This window comes from Peromyscus californicus, unplaced genomic scaffold, assembly GCF_007827085.1.
Source record: "Peromyscus californicus insignis strain IS unplaced genomic scaffold, ASM782708v3 Scaffold_14__1_contigs__length_90479793_seg_2, whole genome shotgun sequence".
NCBI lineage: Eukaryota > Metazoa > Chordata > Mammalia > Rodentia > Cricetidae > Peromyscus > Peromyscus californicus.
In genome coordinates, this window is record NW_026294436.1 from 39147727 (window position 1) to 39169347 (window position 21621).

Here is a 21621-nt window from a genome sequence, read left to right on the forward strand (position 1 = left end):
GGAAAGTTTATATATATATGTATATACACACATATGTGTATGCATATCCTCAGAATGTAGGCTACAACCAGAATGTAAGCTTCAAAGCATTGGCGATGTTATCTCTAAAGATTTTCGTTTCTGTCCTACATATTTTTGTAATTTTGTTGCCTCTTTATTAATAACATGGAGTAATTATACAGCCGGGCAAACTTTAGAGACATTTTAAAAGACCAGATAAAACAGTGTAAGGAAGTCATTTTAGAAAGTGTGAGTCCTCGCTGGTAAGAGAGCCACGCTATGGTAGACGGTGGCACAGAGCAGGACTTGGTGGGTTGTAAAAACATGACGTTGGGAGAGGCCGGAGAGGGAAGGAGTGCATCTGAGAGGAACCAGCAAGAGCCCAATGATCAAACTATATTGTACACATGTACAAAATTCTGAAAGAATTAATAAAGATTACACATTTAAAATGCGAGCTTTCTAAGTTGTTTCCGACACTTGCTGGCTCTTTGAGAAGCATCACCGTCCTGGCAGGCCTGGCCACCCAGGTTCTGTAGTCTTGTTTACTGGGGCTGATGCAGGCCTGACCCAAAGCCTTCTGCCTGAGTTCTCATGTGGGCTAGCCATGATGGCAGGGGAGTGACTCACTCTCCTTGGTGTTGTACATTTCCAGGCGGATAAAATCTAGAAGCTGTAGGCGTTTCTTGGGATTTTTCATGAATCTGCGGTAGCTGCAAAAACTCCTGATGAAGCTGATCATTTTTATCCATCCTTTCTTCTGGGGGAAGGAAAGGGGCATCGATTAGCATGGCTGCTGTTGGCCAAGAACCTACTGTGTGCCTCAGACCTGCTATTAGTTACATAGTATCCTCCCTTCTCCAAAGGGACACTCTTTTTTTTTTTGAGCTCCCATTTCAAGGGTGAGGAAACTCGTCAGTCAGCCTCCAAAGAAGTGGTCGGTGAGTAGAAGAACCCAGCTCCAATCAGTCGTCCTAGAGACTTTGCCCAAACTCCTCCCACACTGCCTTCCAGCAGCGAGGGTCAGCACTCCAAACAGGAAGGAACAGAGGACCCAGACTAGTTTCTGCTCACAGGAGGAAGGGACAGCTTAGCCAGCAGGTGGTAAAGTGTTACAGAAATGGAGAAAAGAGTAAACTCATTTCTAACCCCTAAGAATTTACACATACACCGGGCAGTGGTGGCGCACGCCTTTAATCCAGTACTTGGGAGGCAGAGCCAGGAGGATCTCTGTGAGTTCAAGGCCAGCCTGGAATACAGAGCGAGTTCCAGGACAGGCACCAAAACTACACAGAAAAACCCTGTCTCAATAAATAAATAAATAAATAAATAATAAATAGATAAATAAAATAAATAAATAAAAATTAAAAAAAAAGAATTTACACATACCCACTCCCACCCTCCTGTCCCCTCCCCGACACAAGCAAATGGATTCGGCTCCTGCACTCCTTTAGTAGGCACGAGGAGGCTGTTCTCCAGTTCATTTGCCTCTAGAAAATTTGATACATTGAGCCAAAAAGTGTCTTCGTGATGGGAGTGCTCACTCCTGTACCCCAGTTCTTGGAGAGAGATTGCTGTGGATATCGTTCTGTATAAATAAAACACTGATTGGCCAGTGGCCAGGCAGGAAGTATAGGCGGGACAAGGAGAGAGGAGAATTCTGGGAAGTGGAAGGCTGAGGCAGAGAGACACTGCCATCTGCCGCCATGATAAGCAGCATGTGAAGATGCCGGTAAGCCATGAGCCACGTGGCAAGGTATAGATTTATGGAAATGGATTAATTTAAGCTGTAAGAACAGTTAGCAAGAAGCCTGCCACGGCTATACAGTTTGTAAGCAATGTAAGTCTCTGTGTTTACTTGGTTGGGTCTGAGCAGCTGTGGGACTGGCAGGTGAAAGAGATTTGTCCTGTCTGTGGGCCAGGCAGGACTGGAGGAAAACTCTAGCTACAAGAGATCAAGGCAGACGTGGCTGAGGGGAGCCAGTGGTGAAACACCAGATTTGCACTGGATTTGGGGGCTACAGACTTTCAGAGCAGAGCCTAGCTTCTCCTAAGATGTGTAACTTGGGCCAGTTTACTTGCTCTGCATCCCTGTGTGAGACGAAAACAAGAGCCTTCCGGGTTGTGGTGAGCCTTAGTGTGTGTGTGTGAGAGAGAAAGTGTGTGGCCCACAGCAGGCAGTGAGAACATCTGGTGTCTTTCTATCTGACCTGGAAGAGCTGACATTCAAAAAAAAGCTCTCTGGTTCTCCATAGATCCTTTCCAACATCCAGTCACTCATGGTGACCTGGCAGATTTGGTTCACACAGAAGGGGCGGGGAAAGAAAAAGAGCAGCACATTTTCGTGTCTACAGTATTGGAGTTAAATCTTATTTTCAGCTCTATCTTAATTTCATCTTTGGAGTCTGACAGAATTCGCCTCAGACTTTTCTGTCAGACCAGCTCAAACCACATGGAAAGACCTCCCTGAGTACCATTCTCTTGTCTCTTCCCCCTTTTCTCTCTTCCCACAGGACAAAGGATAAGAGGGGAAATTATGTTTGGAAGAAGGAATGGGCATTCTCGGTGCCAGCCATTGACGTTGTCTCTCTGGGGTTTGCTGGTCGGTGGGACACTTGGTCCAGGCCTATACGAGGGGAGGCTTACGTTGCCAGTGACTGGATGTGTAAGTCAGACTAATCTTGGTGCAGGAAGATTAGAGAACCATTTGGCTGATGGCCAACCCACACCCTCCCAGTAAGCACGGGCAGCAGAAACACACTTTCATTCCCGTGTATCTAACCCTGTGCCTGTCACTTGGCTGGTGACAGAGCGGCAGACCCGAAAGGGATTTCCCAGCATACTTTTTCTGAGCCTCAGATTATCCTTTAGTAAAATGGGGCTTAAACCACGACCCCCACACCAAAGAGGGATTCTTCCAGTGACATATCCAACGGCCCCTCAGGGGTCATCTTTCCACTAGCCAACAGTGCCTGACTGTGGGGCGTTTACCCACCACCCCCACAGTTCCCCAGAGTTTTCTTGAGTGTGAGCAGCAGGAAATATTAGATAGAAGGATTTATTGCGGAGACTATCGCGGAGATAAACAGATAGAAAATAAAGGATAGCCTCGAGAGGGCCTGGAACCTTTTCCAACGGGCCCCAACTGTCTCTGCCCCAGGGTTTTTATAGAGACGCCAAGGGGTGGAGCAAAAGACCTCCTCCCCCAGCACAGCCAAGTGCAGACCATCCCAGACACCTGCACTCAGGCCCGTGGTCCTAATCATCCTCTATGCGGACCTGCTGGGTAAAGCCACGAGGAACCCGAGAACGGGCTCCCACACCTGACGATGGCTTTTCTTTCCTCCTCACTGACCTGGGAATCCTGCAGGTGGATCGTTGACTTTGAGGGCTTCCTAGGGGGAGAGTGTATTTCATTTTCCAACTCCAAAGGACGCGGCGGGAACATTTCTTGGTACTCTCGAAACCTACCAGAAAGGAGACCGAGAATATCAAAGAAACAAAACCATGGCACACGAAACACAGCAAGACAGTCTTGTTTCAAGTCGGTGTCTACATTCCTCTTGCTATCCCAAATCTTATACAGAGTCAGCCTGTCTTCTTAACACTGTATTCTTCCTTATCCTGTGTGTGTGTGTATGTATATGTGTGTGTACGTACATGTGTGTGTGTGCACATGTTTGTGTGTGTGTATTTGTGTCTGTGTGTATATGTGGGTGTGTGTCTGTGTATGTGTGTGTTTGTGTGTGTATGTATGTATATATGTGTGTGTTTGTATGTGTGTGTGTGCATATGTGTTTGTGTGTGTATGTGTGTGTTTGTATGTGTATGTGTGTATATATGTGTGTTTGTATGTGTGTCTGTGCGTGCATAAATGTTTGTTTGTGTGTGTATTTGTATATGTGTTTGTGTGTATGTATATGTGTGCCTGTGTATGTGTGTGTTTGTTGTATGTATGTTTGTGTCTGTGTGTGTGTGTGTATATGTGTGTGTTTGTATATGTGTTTGTGTTTGTGTGTTTGTGTGTGTATATGTGTGTGTTTGTATATGTGTCTGTGTGTGTTTGTGTGTGTGCATATGTGTATGTATTTGCATATGTGTTTGTGTGTGTGCATATGTGTGTCTGTGTGTTTGTATGTGTGTGTGTGTTTTGCACTGGTGCTGGCAGGCAGGAGATTTCAAAGTAAGTTTGGCATTTCTCTTGGAGGAGGGCTCTGGCAGTACACTGTGAGGACTCGGAGACCTTTGCTTGATGTGGCTTTTCAAAGCCAGGAAGCAACTCCAGAATGAGCCGCCTTCTCCGAGCATACTCACCACTTTTCTTCCAGAGATTTCATGACGTAGCCCTGGAGCATCAGCAGTGTGGTGGTGGTGATGTTACGCATGTGAACAATTTCTTTCATAAGAGGAGCATCGCACTGCAGTATTTCTTCTAAATGACGAGAAAAAGAGAGGGGGGGGGGGAGAGTGTCATTTCTGCTTCCTGCTTGGCCGTTTCATGTGAAAGTCTCACGGCCCTCTGTTCTCGCTCCGGCTGCACTCTGAGCCTTCTGCAATCTACAGATCTCTAAAGAATATTTCAAATGTTAAGGGAAATGGTTTTTGTAGACAAAAATACCATCTTAGTCCCATTTCAAAGACGAAAGCTTAAAGGGAAATAAAATCTTAAATTTTAAATCCATTTCTGTAGCTGGGGTGAAGTTTTTCAGTTTAGGGGGAGGCTGAGGAGGGAAGGAAGAAAACAATCTTTGGGTGCAGAAGGAGGGTCCAAGACACAAATATCAGTGCCGAGTGCAGCGTGGTGCTCCTCATGTTCAGAGGTCGGAAGGCTGGTTAATAAGACTTGAAAGTGTATCAGAGGAACATCTAGATGCTCCTTTCTCTTTGAGACCCCCCCAAATAACTATATATAGAACCCATACCGAAAGTCAGTAAATAAATACTTCTTATATGTGGCAATGTATTATGATAAAATATCTCTTCCCTTCTAAAAGTCAGGAGTGTTGGCTGGGCTGCACAGAGTTAACAGTGCACCTGAGGTCGCTTAAGGCTTAAGACTACTAGAGCTGTGTACTTAGGCCGTTAACCTGCCCTTAGGGAACACTGTAACAACTAACCTTCCTTGTCTTAGATTTCCCATGTAATTCATTTTAACAAGGGAAGCTAATACACAGCTGCAGTCTTAAACATGTACTCTGCCATGCTCCTGTCCCAAGATTAATGCATGTGTGTATGTATGTTATGATAATCATTAGCTGAGGACAGAAAAATAGGACCAAACCAGCTTTATAAAATAAATGTCCACCATAAATGTTGGAGCAATGTATGGATATGGATATTGCTTATAGCGTTGGATGGTTTGTTACCTGGGTCAGGCAGACTCCGTTAGAATCAGTGACTCCATCCCTTGTAAGACTGCTAAACATTTCCATAAAGTACCCAGTTCCTGGTACTTTCTGTGCTGTTCAGTAAGAGAGAGCAAACCCTTTGCTAGGGACACATACGGGAACACGCGGACACAGGGACAGATTCACAAGAAGCATTCAGACTCAAACGGATAGACAGAGGATGAGGAAAGACACAGGGAGATTAGAGAAGTCAAAGCTGGGCTCCCTCTTGTTCAAGTTACACCGTAAGCGCTTTAAAATTTCTTATAATTCCTCAACGTGACCCCAACGTGACCCCAAGGCAGTATCGGTGATTCCGAGTTCATTATCACCACATTCAGATTGCACCCACAAACTGTGGCATGCTGGACTGGGGCACGTCTGTAAATCCTTTCAGGTGGCAGGCAGACGTGGGAAGTGTGAGAGTTTCAGGTCAGCTTGGAAGATGTGGCAAGACCCCGTTTCAAAACAAACAAATGAACTAGAGAGACTTGTTAATTGTGAACTTTTTCTAATTTGGTATTTATACCCTTGTCCTGGATTAAACAAAACCAAAGCAAGCAAACAAACAAACAAACAACGAGCCCCCTCCCCACCTACACAAACTCCACCTGCTCCTTTGTGACAGCGGGAAGATTGGCTCTATCACCTCGCTGGGGGGCAGTTGCTCACACCCTTTTTCTAGAGCTATAAGCTAATACTTTACTTGCAGCTTCCAGCTAAGAGGAATTCCCATGGGCCAAGCTTACCACTACCTCAGACAGGAAAACAAGACAGTTCATGGACGATCTTGAGATAGACCGTTCTCCACTCCAGCTCACCTTTTCGCACCTGCGCTTGGAGCGGACCACCTGTTTGCTTGGAGCTAGTCCCACCCTAGTTGATTTGATGATCATGTGATTTGAATTTGTGTTGAAGTTCCACAGATAGGAAAAGCTGGTTAGCGTCAACATGTTCTACTTTCTTTGTTTAGAAAACACAGCACTTTATCTCTACCCTCCAGGGATTAAGGTTCGATTTCCAACGTGAAGTGAAATTAATGAGCATGTGCATGGATTTATCTTACACGAGGCTCCTTTCACCAATATTATGGCTTTGGGCTGAGTATTGTTCTCTGCGTTCATTCTCCCAGTCTCAATATTTCTCCCATGTAGCGACTCCCCTTGGGGTTCTCATGGAGCCAGGCTATTTCCCAGACTTGTCCTCCCAAGAAACTGAAGTGAGAATCAGGAGAAAGAGAGGCATACCAGGAGGGACCTTGCCGTGGAAGTAAGTCTTGGTTATATTTTCCAAAGCACTCTTATAGATCTTTTCATTCGTCTCCATCATGATCTTCTGGATGGCTATCAGGAATTGCAACGGGGTTTCAGCCTTCCGATTCTTGAGGAACTCCCGGAAGTACTCCAGGTGTGGAGAATTTAGGAGGACTTCTGTTATGTTCCTGGAAAAACAGAGCAGTGCTGGTGACCGTGGAGAATTCCGAATAGGAAATGGAGCAGGGCACCGGCCCCAGGGCCACCTCCAGGCCTGTGAGATCCGCCTGCCTCTGCCTTCCAAGGGCTGGGATTAAAGGGGTGTACCACCAATGCCCCGCTGCTCCTTGAATGGAGTTAGCGCTAATGTTTTACCCACAATCCTCTTCTTTTCTCTCGCAGTCTTTTCTGAATAGGCTGTACTCCTGGGGTTTCATCTTCACCGGCATGGTGCAACTTTGTCTCTATTTGCTCCTCTCTCTAACTTTAACGTACCACTTAACCTCATTTTACGCCACAGTTATCCTTTGAAACTCTCTGCACGTACCCATCTTTTGACCAGTTTACCCATCTCCCTTATATACATATGCTGTTTTGTTGGATATTACCAATAGGTTTTTGATAGATATCCTTTATCAGGATGAGATAGCTTTTTTTCTATTCTCATTTTGAAAGCTTTTTTTTTTTTTTTTTAAATCACGAATAGATGGTGTAAAGAGACTTTGTATCAATTGAGATAATCATGTAAGTTTTCTACCTCATTTTTTTTTTCTGGAGCTAAGGACCGAACCCAGGGTCTTAAGCAAGCGCTCTACCACTGAGCTAAATCCCCAACCCCCTACCTCATTTATTTAATGTGGTATATGTGATGGTTAATCTTGGTCATCTAATTGCTTGGATCTGGAATTGACTAAAAAAGGTAAGTCACTGGGCTCTGCTGTGAGAGGTTTACTTGATCAGATTATCAGAAGTGGAAAGGCACATCCCAAATAAAGGTGGTGCTTTCCAGCGTTAGCCCAGACAAAAGGGAAATGAAAGAGACACTTTGTTCTTGCCTACTCGCCTTGACTCTCACTGTTATCCTCTATGGTTACTGCTGCAGTTCCTCATTGACATTAGAATCAGCCTCTGCAGGTTAACAAATGAGTGAGGACCAGTGACTCTCCATGTCTTCAGCACCAGACTGGGACTCCGGAAGCCTGTGAACTGAGCAGCTACTTAGTTCCCAACCTCTCCAGTGTGAGATGACCATTGCTGGACTACTCCAGCTATACTGTATAAGACAATCTAAAAAAAAAAGTCTCTTTTTAATATGCACTCATTCTATTGGCTCTGGTACTCTTGGGAAGCCCAACTAATACAGAATGTTATTTTGATTTTTGGATGTTAACTCCATCTTGTGTTACCCAGATAAATTCCAATTGGTTATGCTAAATGATACTTTTATTTGTTACTGGATTTAGTTTGCTATTTTTTGAGCACTTGTATGTCTAGATTCAAAGAGAAGTACTAGTCTGTGTTTTTTGCTTTTTTTTTTAATGCTGCCTCTCTTTTGAGACTCAGGATGATATTGGCCTCATAGGATAAGTGAAAGTTACTTCTGTTTTCTCAAAGAGCAGCTGTGATGTTGGTACTGTCTTTAAGTATCTCACAGAATTCTCCAGTGATGCTGCCCATGCTCTGCTATATGAAAAAAATTAAATTACCAAAGACCTATCACGTTTTTGTTTTTGTTTCAAGACTGGGTCTAACTGTGTAGCCCTGGCTAGCCTGGAAATTGCTTTGTAGACCTTGAACTCCCAGAGATCTGCCTGCCACTGCCTCCCAAATGCTGGGATTAAAGATATACACTGTAGTGGGTAGCTGATCCAGCTTTGACCTGGAAGTACTACCCCCATTGAGGCTTCGGTAACTGTCAGGCCTACAAGGCAGGGCCGAGACAGGAGCCCTTAAGACCCAAGATCCGGATGTGCCGGCTCTCTTGGTTCCTGGATCCTAGACACCGGGGGTAGATTGAGCAGAGTTTTCCAGAGAACACCACTGGACTGCAGTACACCTTTCCCAGACCCTGTAAACTATCCCTCCACTTGTAAGTTACCCCACAAAATAAACCTCCCTTTTAACTTCATGGAGTTGCCTTAATACTACAACCAATAATACATCATTACACCTGGTAAAAATACTACTTTTTTTATGCTGCTTGAAGGAGACCTAGTTTTTTTTTTTTGTTTTTTTTTTTGTTTTTTTTTCTGGTTTTTCGAGACAGGGTTTCTCTGTGTAGCTTTGCGCCTTTCCTGGGACTCACTTGGTAGCCCAGGCTGGCCTCGAACTCACAGAGATCCGCCTGGCTCTGCCTCCCGAGTGCTGGGATTAAAGGCGTGCGCCACCACCGCCCGGCACAAAAAATGTTTTTAAGGATATATTCATTGTTGCTTTATATGTATGAGTGCTTTGTTTGTCTTGTACCAGCAAAGGCTGGAATAAGGTGTTGGAGCCCTGAAACTAGTGGTTGTGAGCATCATACAGGTGCTAGGGACTGAACTCAGGACCTCTGCAAAAGCATCAAATTCTCTTAACCACTGAGCCATCTCTCCAGGCACCGTTCTTTTCATTTTTAATTAAAATTTTCAGGCCTTACAGGAAGCCAAGAAAAGTAGCTAACTGGGTCCATCTTTGTTCTATCCGGGATTCCAAACCTATACATGATCCCATTTCTATGCAGTTGAGTTCCTACATGCCGTTTAGGAACTCTTCCTATAGTCTAACTTTTTAAAATCTGTACTCATAATTTATTTCTCTTTCTATTATGCGCTCATAGGAAGCAGACAAAACTTTATCACAACACTTAAAAGTCAGATTTGCATTTTCCTTATTTTATGTCTTAGATTAAGAGCAAGAACTGCTGGGTGGTGGTGGCACACGCCTTTAATCCCAGCACTTGGGAGGCAGAGGCAGGTGGATCTCTATGAGTTCAAGGCCAGCCTGGTCTACATAATGAGTTCCAGGAGAGTCAGGGCTACATAAGACCCTGTCTTGAAAAAAGAAAAAAGCAAACAACAAATAGAAAGGGATAAGAATTGTCTTATTAGTATGATATGTATTATATTAGCATTATCCTCTATATCATTAGAACGGCCAAGACAAGCATATGATCAATAATAACTCACACTGAATGGGGGTTAGAGACAAGCTTAGAAGAATTGTGACTGTGGAGTCCCTGACTCTGGCTGTGATCTTACGTCGTGGGCTGTATGACTTCCAGGATTTAGGAAAGACTTGTATTATTTGTGGTCAACTAAGTTGGAAATGTTTCTGTGGTCTGAGTAGAGAACAGTGATAAGCACAGATTAGAACAGCAGGAGGGATAGGTGACTGCATGTCAGGAAACCGTTTCCGTTATCCGTGTGTGTGTGTGTGTGTGTGTGTGTGTGTGTGTGTGTGTGTGTGTGTGTGTGTGTATGTGTATGTGTGAGTGTGTTATTCAGAGTGTTTGGGATGGACAGAAGATTCACAACCACTGGTGAATGCTCCAATAACAGTAGCATTCTGGTGGGCATTTTTTTCTATACAAAATATTTTCCCAAAGATTTGACTGTCTTTTTGTATACTATTATGTTTTCATAATCTAGAGATGAACTTTTCCTGTAGCTAGCAATTAGACAAAAATGGAGTAAAATGAATAAGTTGGCCTTAGAGAAAAGTATAGTCAAGAAAGGAGGAAGCATGCTAAAGTGTAAAGCACTAAAAAGTAGCACATAGGTGGTGGTCCCTGGGGATGCAGTTTCAGATCAGGGAATTACAGCAGATGTAACATTTGGGGAACTTTTCGTGTCTAAGTGGCATTTGTGCTAAGGGAAGTGGAAAGAAAGACAGGTGTTATCTATGCAGGAAATGCCACAGAATCTTCTCCCAGTGGAGATGGACTCTTAGACTGATCAGAAAATGGAGAGACATGAAGTGAGAGACCAGTTGTGAGGATGGGGTACATGTGCTATTTACAGCAGTGAAACGTCAGAGACAACGTAAATGCTGAGAGGAAGGACAGGACTCGACAAAATATGCTTCATCTACAGTGTGGATGATAGTAGATCTATGCAGGAAATGTAGAAGAGTGTCCACGACAGTGAGAGTTAATGTTGAGGCTCATAATTATCAAAATGTTCAGAATAAGTCACTGGCGAGTGCTCAGCCCGAAATGGAACATTGATATCAACCCTCTCCTAGGCTCAGGGGACATCTCAGAAGAGAAGGCAGAAAGAGTGTAGGAGGCAGAGGACGAAGAGTGCTGCGAAGTGCTGTCTGTCATTTGACTATGACATGGCTGTGGCACCTGTGCACTTGCAAGATCAGTAGTGACCTGCACAAGACCCGTAGGAGACCAGGCCCATCAACATGCCATCACGGGTGGGGGAGGGGCTCGTAAGGCTCCACCCCTCCCTGGGGGGCTATAGGCAGTTAACAGTTGTTGAGAGAAGAGGAGTCATTGTCCCTAGTGGTTTAGCCACTGGTACTTTGCCCTTGATCAGGTAAATAACTCTTACCTATTCTCATGCAAGTAACTCTAAGTGTATTGGATATCACACACACACACACACACACACACACACACACAGTAAAAAAAAATGAAAGTAGAGAAGAGCAGGTTAAGCAGAACAAGTTTGATGAGAAGGGAATAATAGAAGTTATATATATATATATGTATATATATTTAGTATTATATATATAAACAATTTTTTTTAAAAAGTTGTCTCTGATAGTTTTAAGAAGTTATTTTGTAATATATGTTACACAGTACTTTAAAATGAACAACTTAACATGTAGAGTGTCTTGTTCACATGCATGTGATCCACAGAGAAAGGTCTGGGAACCTCCAGAGAAAAGTGAACCTAGAGATGTTGCTGTAGCCGGATCCCCTATCTTACCTTGGTCTCATGGAAGGCTTCCTTATGACAGCTTTTCTAACAAAGGATGTTTTCCTGTGCGAAGGTGTGTGTCTTGGCTGCTTGACAATTTCTACTGTATAACCTGAGAAAGACCACAAAGTTAGGTAACAATATTTTATAAAGAGAGAGTAAGAACGGACATTTTTCAGGCATCAGCCACAACTACTGTGTCAGGCCATTGGACAATTGGACACTGTCATCAGGGCAAGGTGTGTTAGATGTACATGTTGGTCATCAGGCCTAGAGCCCACCTTCCTTAGAGACATTGGCCATCAGGCCTAGAGCCCACCTTCCTCAGAGACATTGGCCATCAGGCCTAGAGCCCACCTTCCTGAGAGACATTGGTCATCAGGCCTAGAGGCCACCTTCCTGAGAGACTGGTAGACCAAGTTCATTATACTTCTAGGTACATTACTAAAGATGAGATGCCACCTGCCTCCCAATCTGATTCTTCATTCGGCCACAATGCACGTGGTGGCCTACCTTCATTGACACCTTGGCTGTCCTCTCAGAAACACTCTACATGTCATTTGAAAGTTTTACTTTGTAATCACTGAACTTATTGACTGTTGACCTCAACTCTAAGAGGCTCCACTCAACTTCTTGCTTTAACTAAAATTGTTTTCTTTCCAAGGATGTGGCATTGCAATGTATTCTGGCAACCCACACACAATTCAGAACAGGTGTCTTGCCCTGTGGTGCACTTTAGAACAATTATTCTAAGAAATGTATTTAACCTTTTTTTTTTTTTAAATAATAGATTGCTGTGGGATGGTCTGTATGTCAAATGTGTTGCTGATTGGTCAATGAATAAATCACTGATTGGCAGTGGCCAGGCAGGAAGTATAGGCGGGACTAACAGAGAGGAGAATTGAGAGAACAGGAAGCTGAGTGAGAGAGACACTGCCAGCCGCCATAAGGAGAAACAGCATGTAAAGATGCCGGTAAGCCATGAGCCATGTGGCAAGGTATAGATTAATGGAAATGGATTAATTTAAGCTGTAAGAACAGTTAGCAAGAAGCCTGCCACGGCCATACAGTTTGTAACCAATATAAGTCTCTGTGTTTATTTGATCGGGTTTAAGCAGCTTGGGACTGGCGGGTGAGAGAGATTTGTCCTGACTGTGGGCCAGGCAGGAAAACATTAGCAACAATAGATTCCATAGATCTCACCATTATCAAAACCCTTTGGGGTGTGGGATGTCATTTAGTTGACAGAGTGCTTGCCTAGCATTCATGAAGCCCTGGGTTCAATCCCTAGCATGATGTGACGTTCTTGCCCGTAATTCTTAGCATTTGCAAAGTGGAGGCAGGAAATCTGAAATTCAAGGTCATTGTTGATTACAAATCGAGTCTGAGGCTAACCCTGACTACCTAAGACTCTTTAATTTTATCGAAGAAAAACACTGGCCATAAAATCATCAAGGGCAGAAATAGAGTCATCTCACTGCTCAAAATGAGAGCATGACCCAGTTATACATTCAATGGCTTAAGATGCATATTAAATAGAATGTGCACATGCAGGGTATTTTTATGTGATTTGGTAATATTTCTGTGATAGGCAGCATACAAAAATGATTGAAAGCCATAGATATATACATAGGTTCTTAATAAATGCAACTGAGTTGATTGAAAAATGAAATCCAGACTATAAAAGACTTGATATAACAGAAAAAGAAACCCCACCAAGCTCTAAAAGAAAAATCCTTCCTAGGAACAAACACTGAAAATGTTGGGTTAAAAAAAAATAACATTTCAAAATAATAAATCAACCAATAAGAAATTCAGTTAAAACTTGAAGATTAGAAAAAAAAAGATGGTGAAAATGGGAAGAGTATGTTGAAATAATGTTCAGTGTTTAAGTCACAGTGAGCATAAATAAAGCTCAGGACTTGAAAAAATAGAAGAACTTCCCACCCCTCATTTTTCTTAAGATAGCTGGCAATTTTGCAAATGCAGGAAACTTAAGAAACTGGACATTCTTTTAAAAAATAAAACAAAGAGGAAGACTCTTCTCTCTTGACTGTGGGTGTGACTTGTTCCTCGAGTTCCTGCTTTGGCTCTGCCTGGGTCGAAAGCCCAAGAACCCTTTTCTCCTTTAGAGCTGCTCCCGTCAGGTATTCTATATGACAGCTGGAAAGAGAACTAAAACACCCACAGAAAGGTGGTATCCAGTCAGCACTGTGGCCAGGATACCCAGAATGTCATCATGGCCTCTCACTAGAGAAGGCGCCTACAGAATTAGGGATGGAGTCCTGGACCAGGTCCAGGTCACACTGGGTCTACTGGGGTCCCAGGTGTGCATATGAAAGTCATTTCTCCAGCCCCTAAAATGTTTACTTGGAATGGGGTTTTTTGGCAATCAGCAGGCTAGCCATATCATTTCTTTAGTCCGAGGAGTGCTACAAGAGTGAAAATTGACCAACTGAAATTACCTAGGGCACTCCTTATACTTCCAGTTAGGATGACAAAATCATAATAAATATTGTATCCTAAAATAATGACAGATGCCAGTGAAATGCTTAAAGAAGCTTAAAACTTGCCGGGCGGTCATGACGCACGCCTTTAATCCCAGCACTCGGGAGGCAGAGCCAGGCAGATCTCTGTGAGTTCGAGGCTGGCCTGGGCTACCAAGTGAGTTCCAAGAAAGGCACAAAGCTACATAGAGAAACCCTGTCTCGAAAAACAAAACAAAACAAAAAAAAAAAAAAAAAAAAAGAAGAAGCTTAAAACTTAAGCTACAGCTTTGTATTCTTTCCTTTAAAAAACTGATTAGTTTTTCTTATGTGTATGAAGTGTGTTGCCTGAATGGGTGTATGGGCACCATGTGTGTGCAGTGCCCACGGAAGCCAGATGAGGAAATCGGATCCACTGGAACTGGAGTTACAGATAGTTGTAGGCCATGTAGGTTCTGGGAATAGACTCCAGGTCCTCTGCAAGAGTAGCAAGTGCTCTTCACCCCTCAGCCATCTCTCCAGCCCTGGCTTCATAGTCTTCATATAATCATTAGTAGTAAAATCCTCCAAAAGGAGGAATAAGCCACAACGACCCAGTGGGATACCAGATCCCCAGCAGAGTAAGAAGAACTTCCCTGTAGGAAGCTTCTTTGCACCGGCTCAGAAGCCCAACCAAGGTGAACAGAGGTCCATAGGAAGAAGAGCCACATAGCTGGAGAATTCAGAACAGAAGCAGAAACTGCAGGACATGGCAAAAAGGCTGGCACAGCGTGAGGAGTCCAAGTGGGCTGAGAAAGAACGTCCATATAAAAGCAAAGAAAGCAAGCCAACATGGATCAACACTCTACCTAAGTCAGCAAGCTAGGCAGAATGAAAATGGTAATCCCCTAGGTGTGGGCCTGCATGGGATGCTGTCAGAAGCTGAGCAAACTGAGGATATCCATGTTAAGGGGTCATCGCATGTGGGGTAAGAAAGTCGAGGCAAGATGAGGAGAGAGCCCATCCAGGGAATGGGCAAGGCCCCTAACAAGGATGAGGAATACATACATCCCCGTGAAGGGGTAGCTGGGTTGAAGATGGTGGTCAGAGCCTGAGTGGCAGAAGAGTGTCTACATGCAGTGATGGCCTCACATAAATTGTTAGATGTGGGGAGCCAGACGGATCCAAGAGGCCTCAGAGGCTCCCATGAAAGAACAAAATCTGGAGCCAGTGCCCTGTAGAAGTCAAGGTTGTGGTTTCTGGGGACCCAGTTCTTCCCCCTTGGCTATGATTATCAGTCCTTAGAAAGCTGTGTCTGAGATATCCTGTATTCTCATTGCCAACATTGACGTGGCTCACTGCTGACCATGGTCATTTCACCCCCTGCAAATAGTACATATGATGCTGTAGTTCTTGATAAACTTGCTTGGCATGACTCATCAGCTTATGCAAGGCATCGTGGTCCCAGCTATTGCTCTTGTCTTTATTTCTCATCCTGGGTCCTCCCACTTGACACCTCACCTTTTGGAACCCTTATTCCTGCCAGTTCGGGTTCATTAGAGTGAGCAGGATGAGGAAGGTTTTCCCTCAAAGGATCAGCCTGAAGGTGGCTGTGGAGTTCTGGCCAAGTAAGGAGTTGCTCATGCATGAGGTGCTGGTGCAAAGCACTGAAGAGCGGGAGAGGGGAGGCAGACATTTGTGAGAACAAAGGGGTGGTCGTGAAGACAGACTGCTCACGTGACGGGGCTATAAAAAATAGAAGTAAATTTAATACAATGGGAATCAGGATTCTCATGATCAGAGAAGGGAAGCGCAAATATGAAAAAGGGGGAAAAGAGAATGAGCCCAACCTTTGGGGATATTAGGGCAAAGGGACAATTTTCATACTGCTCTTTGGTATTCCTCAGCCCAATATTGATGATACATCATCAAATGAAGCGGCAACAGCCAGAGGACTCGTGACCATGTGGATCTGAGACACATCAGGGATGAGAATCTGGGTTATTCAGCCCTTCCTGCCTGGTAGGCTCTCCAAGTCCAGCAGAGGTACCAGCTGAGAGGGATGATAGCCCAGCATGGGGAGCAGAGGAGGGAGGGGAGAAGCTTTCCTCTCTGTACACATTGCAGTGGTGCAATTTTCTTTCTAGAGTACATTCTCTCCAAGAAACCAAACGGGTCTCTGGAGAAGCTGCTCCAAGATACAGCGGAATTTCCATAGAAAGCAAGTGGGCACAGTGGGTGCTGCTTGAATTTTCCCTTTGGGAGGGAACTACTCTTTCTCCCAGCTGTGTTGGCTACTGATAGCTCGTTACTGGTAAGGAGAGTCACTATTGCGCTCCCATCGCCATACACAGTGCAAATAGCACGCGCGCGTCTGTTCCCAGCAAGTACAGTGTATTGGACGGAAGAGAAGCTACTGTTCCTGTCAGTTTCCTAAGCAGAGTTGAACTAGATATGGCCCGTGTGTGTAGGAAGCACAGTTCTTTTGTTCTGAGCAAGCTCACTGTTCTGGCTGTATAGGAAACACAGTAGAGTAGAAGAGTGCTCCTTTCTGGACCATAGGAAATTGAATGACCCAATGTTGTATTCTACCCTCCCTCCCTCCTGCCTGGCAAACACATTCCATCTGGGTCAAGGTGGCCGTACAAAAGCCTAGGTACCTTCCCTCAATGAGGGACAACTCTAAAGGGCTGTCCTAACTTCCGAGCTTCCCCTGGTATTTGGAGAGTTCTGCTGTCAAAGCCTCAATGCTTTCCTCACTCAAACATTCTTCCACAAATCCCTGGATTCAAAAAGAAACAACAAAATCTCTGACTCCAGGAAACTTGGCAGAAGACAAAATCACATTATTTTAAAATGTCTATTAAATAAGAAAGACGAAATGAATGACGGGAACATAGCATGAAGGTCCTTGCACCTATAGATCTCCAGAGAAACCAGGAATGTTAAGCACACAGGATTGTCTTTCAGATGGGAAAGATGAAAAACCTGTTCTTCCATCCAAAAAGCAGAGAATTGGTCGAGATTAACAGCCTGGTGATCTGTGTTATCTGTTGGGCCATGCCGTATCAAGCTCTTACAACCAAGACCAGAGGTGGCTAGTAATCTAAATGACCCTTACAGCCAGAGGCTCCCCCAAGATCCCCCAACCAAAACCAGAGGTGGCTAATAGCTCAATTGACCTCTATGCTATCTGTGAGGCTAGGACAGACCCTTAGGCCCTTAAGCTTGTACAGGTAGCTTATCACCAGAACCCATCTTCTTGGAGGAAATGACACGTACCCTGAGTTGAAATTCAATTTAATTATGCTTCTTTGAATTACACCAGGAGACTTTTTTTTTCAAATTGTATTGGGCTTAAATACATTGGGAATAACCATCTGTTATTAGACTCCCTGAAGTCTGATCCAGGTTGACAAAGTCAGTCTGCACCCGGTTTTCATTCTTATCTCTGTGTGGTTCACTTCCCTGTAGGACACCTGCAGGGACCCCCTCAAATGATCTTAATTGTCACCAACCTCAATGATTGACAATTGTCTTTGATTTGCATCATACCCTCTAGGACTCTGTAGGAGTGGGGACACATGGGGACTATCTCTGGAGTATTATCTCCTTGCAAATAAGGTATGGTTCCTCTTTTGGCTTAGGCCTCCAGAGTCTGGAAATTCTTAGATTTGAAAAAAACACTTGCCTTACATCTAACCTTAAACACTTGCCTTTTACAGGTGCCTTTTCACAGTATATTTTAAAGTCTTCACTGATCTTTTCTATGGCCAACTTTGGGTTCTTATAAGAGAGCTCCTCAAAGGTCATCTTGTTCACATCTGTGAAGGAAAAAATAAAGACAGAGTTTAGCAGTCCATTTTAGGGTCAAATATCCATGTACTTTTCTTGAAGACATTGCCTTTAAAATATTATTTGAATCAGACAATCGTGTTTAAATGGGCTACTTACATCAAGAATACAAATTATCTAAGTTAAATTAGAGTTAAAGAAACATAGACTCTTCTCCATTCTAGAGTGGGTGGGTTCCACCTTCTTTGCTAGTACAGAGATGACATTGAAGGAACTATTGTTAATTCAATATAAGAAGTAACTCATTCATCTGAATGGTTTTTGATCCCTTCAAAACAATCACCACTTGAAAGGAGAAGATGTAAATGAATTTCAAATATTCTGCTATTGCATTAACTTTTTTTGCATACATGTCAAATAATTGGTTAGGATTTTTCTTGTTTTGGGCTTTGACTTTTTGTGAATTAGTTTCAGAACTAGCAGCTCATAGGCTGGGATCATGTAGGGTTTTTGAGAATGACAGGACCTTTTGTGGTCAAGTTGTGCACGACCCAAGGACCTAAGATGCTAGATACTGAACAGTCATGGAAGATCAACCTGGATTAATGGCTCATTGTCTCATGCCAATGAAAGTTAGAAAGAGTCTCGTGGGAAGTGAGCAAGCAGAATAAGGCTTTATAAAGAATTATTACAAGAAAGTAAAACATTGAATAAAAGTGAGTGGAACTTCTGAGAGTGCGAGAGTGGTTTTCAAGAGCGGGGAAATGGTTAGATTTTCTTTGTTCAAGGCTTTTGTAGGACAACAACAGAAACTGAACAGAGGCTGAGGTAATCTCTATTGAAATTGCTTAGTTCTCTGGGCTACTCTGGGCTGAGACAGTGGAGGACCCACATACCCTATGCGTGTGTGTACCCCTACCCCAACCAGGGAGCTAGTTATGCTTTGGTTATATGCTTCCTATTCAGTTAGGGATAGTTGAAGCCTTCTTTACCCGTCTCCAATGCTGGCTTTCTTAGTTATTAACCTTGGCTATCGGTTAGCTGTTGGTTACTTGGCCAAGTCCCACCACTCTCAAAAGCCCTACATCATCCTGGTTTACGAGCAGCTAGTTCTGAAATGATTTCACAAAAATCAAAGCTCAAAAAAAATTATTTGCTACGGACATCAAAAGATTGAAGCAAGAGCAATTACAACCTCTGACCTTGCAGGCATCTTGCTATGGACTATGCTAAGCTCTCTGGCTTTGCTAGTTATTGATCCTACTGGGCACTAGTTAATAGCTGGTGTTGCTAGCTTAGCCTTGCAAGTGTCCCAAATGCTGTTAACAGTCTAAGCTCTCTTTGTTCTCACAGCTACCAAGAAGTAGCTGCAATGTTCATGATAAACTCTTTGCGTATAGAATGGTCTGGGGTCTCTTCCCGAGATGGAAACATTAGGATCCATCCTTACAGCTTAGTCTATTACAATTAGTTCCATTAGAAGCACCATGTCAAAAGCAAGGATACGCAATAAGCAATTGTGCCTAGCATGGGTCTCCCAGTGAGAAAAGGGCTCCTGGAAGCTAGCCAGTCAGTCTGCCATCACTAGCCTTGCTTCCTCAAGCCTGGTTGCCTCTTATGAGGTCCACGGACCATCTCATATCCGACCGGAGACATCTTTGTCTCTCATCCTTAGTGCTATGGCTTCACTGTTTTAAGCCTCACACAGACACCCTTTTACCATAACATCCATGTCTACTGTAGGGTCTATGTAAAACCTGTAGTTTTTGAATAGTCATCCCTTTCTCTTACTGCCTACTGTGAAATAACTCATGCCTCAAAGATACTACCGATAACTGCAGACCCTTGCTCTTTGGAAGTAGGTTTCTTGTTTCTTTTTCTAGAAGCAGCCACATATTAATTCTTGTCACACGTGGTGAACTGGTACTACACACTCACAATGCAGTGTGACAATAAGGGCTATAAGAGCAAGAGAAGTGATGATGTTCTGGACAACAGAAGCGGATAGCAGCCTCTTGCCCCATTGGTGTTGAGTTCTTGGGTTTGTTTGGAACTCTCTGGATCATCCAGGATAGCCATATGGATGGGAGTTTCTCCTTTCCATATGGAGGAAACCTGGGGCAAAGTTACAGACTACTCCTTGGACCCAGCTCTGGAAACAGTGTGGTGAAGTGGGAGTTCAGATGGGCGTCACAGGGTGTTCAGTGCTAACTGTGGCCATGCTTCGGTGGGCACAAGTTTTCCAACTTCAGTGCCCCGGCTTCCAGAGCCAGTAGAGATCACAGTAAGTTTGCCAGGGTTCAGATCCTTACGGCCATTTTCAGTGTAACCTTGAAGGGTGACATTGTTTGGGCCTTGGTTATTAGTTATTTGATGAGTTGTTTTGAAGATCAGGTAATCTTTGCAGTGCACAGTGCTAATTCATAATAAAATGAATAAAATGAATAAAATGAGTTTTATATTTTCTAGTTCTCTAAGTGTAATGATAAAGAAAAGAAAAAAAGTGACTGCCCTTACCTTGTAAGAACACTGGAGATGTCGTCAGTTCTACCCGGATAGAGCCTCCCTGCTTCAGGTTCTCAGTGGCCACTTTTTCCCACTGCATAGACTCCATTTCCTGCATGTTAGCCAAACCCTGGCTTAACCTCAGAGACTCCTGAATCCTTTTGTACAGAAGAATGTTCTCCTCTTTGCTTGTGGCTTCTCTTTTATGCCACCGGGCTTTGATGAAGCGCGCTTGAGTCTGAGAGGAGGTGGGAGAAGCAGCGAGAGACAGTTGTGGGAATCAGCCAGAAGCAAGAGACACTGGGACAACTCAGTCCTCCATCTCTATGCCTCCTGGTCACATCTTGCCTGATGGTCTTTAGAGCGATATGCCACGCCCCCCCCACCCCATAATCCAACTCATTTTCTCTAAGAGAGAACTGTACGTGAATGCAACTTCCTCAGAGTTAGTTATGTATTGAATCTTTCTCCTTGAGAGCTTTATGTTCTTTTTAAAAATTTGTATCTCTCTCTCTCTCTCTCTCTCTCTCTCTCTCTCTCTCTCTCTCTCTCTCTCTCGTGTATGTGTGTGTGTGTGTGTGTGTGTGTGTGTGTGTGTCTGTCTGTCTGTCTGTCTGTGCATGTGTGGTTTCAAAGGCCAGAAGAAAGCATCAGAAATTTGGGAGCTGGAGTTACACACAGTTATGGGCTGTCCAATGTGGGTCTTGGCAACTCGAGTCCCCTGGAAGTGCAGCAAATGCTCTAAACCCCTGATCCATCCCTCTAATCCCTCAGGTTCACATTCTTTAGAATATCAGCCACCTCCAGATGCCTCCAGGAAAAAAGTCCCAATTTCATTTACTTTGTGCCTCTAAAACAGAAGCACTTCTCCTTCCCTCCTGAATCACCCACAACTCAAAGTCCCTCCTACTGTGAAAATGAGAAACCAGTAGTCCTCTTCGTTCAGGAATTCATCATACCAGACACTGAGCACCTGAAATCCAAGCACAAGGTGAATATTATGAGAAGGGCCCTCAGTTGGCTACGTCTTTTCAGCTTGTGACTAGCCCACACAGTAGACAGCAGGGTCTGGCTTTTTTCACAGTGGGAGATCTAGTGAGGTGGCAAGCATCAGCTACGACATCCGGGGGCATTCCCTCATTTTATATTTTTAGTATAGCAGCTCTCATAGTCTTTCTGTAAGCGTCAGATAATAGCAATAAATACACATTGAAAGAACAAAGTAGCACTTAGCATCTGCATCCTGCATGCTGCCTAGTGCCTTCCCAAAGCTCGGTCTTTGAATCTCAAAATGGCTTTGAAT

At 43.9% G+C, this 21621-nt stretch overlaps 2 protein-coding genes across 2 annotated transcripts in view; one reads left to right on the forward strand and one right to left on the reverse strand.

Annotated features, from left to right (window-relative positions):
- Positions 1 to 21621, forward strand: part of Rnasel (ribonuclease L) — a 116855-nt gene that overhangs the window by 46858 nt on the left and 48376 nt on the right. The window lies entirely within an intron of this gene.
- Positions 1 to 21621, reverse strand: part of Rgsl1 (regulator of G protein signaling like 1) — a 60969-nt gene that overhangs the window by 17653 nt on the left and 21695 nt on the right. Inside the window, exons 7-15 of the mRNA XM_052736715.1 lie at positions 21229 to 21291; positions 20331 to 20556; positions 17742 to 17842; positions 12179 to 12185; positions 11563 to 11665; positions 6635 to 6828; positions 4315 to 4432; positions 3356 to 3467; positions 631 to 760 (exon numbers count right to left, since the gene is read on the reverse strand). Coding sequence (XP_052592675.1) covers positions 631 to 760; positions 3356 to 3467; positions 4315 to 4432; positions 6635 to 6828; positions 11563 to 11665; positions 12179 to 12185; positions 17742 to 17842; positions 20331 to 20556; positions 21229 to 21291 — 1054 coding nt within the window. The remainder of the gene's footprint in view (positions 1 to 630; positions 761 to 3355; positions 3468 to 4314; positions 4433 to 6634; positions 6829 to 11562; positions 11666 to 12178; positions 12186 to 17741; positions 17843 to 20330; positions 20557 to 21228; positions 21292 to 21621) is intronic.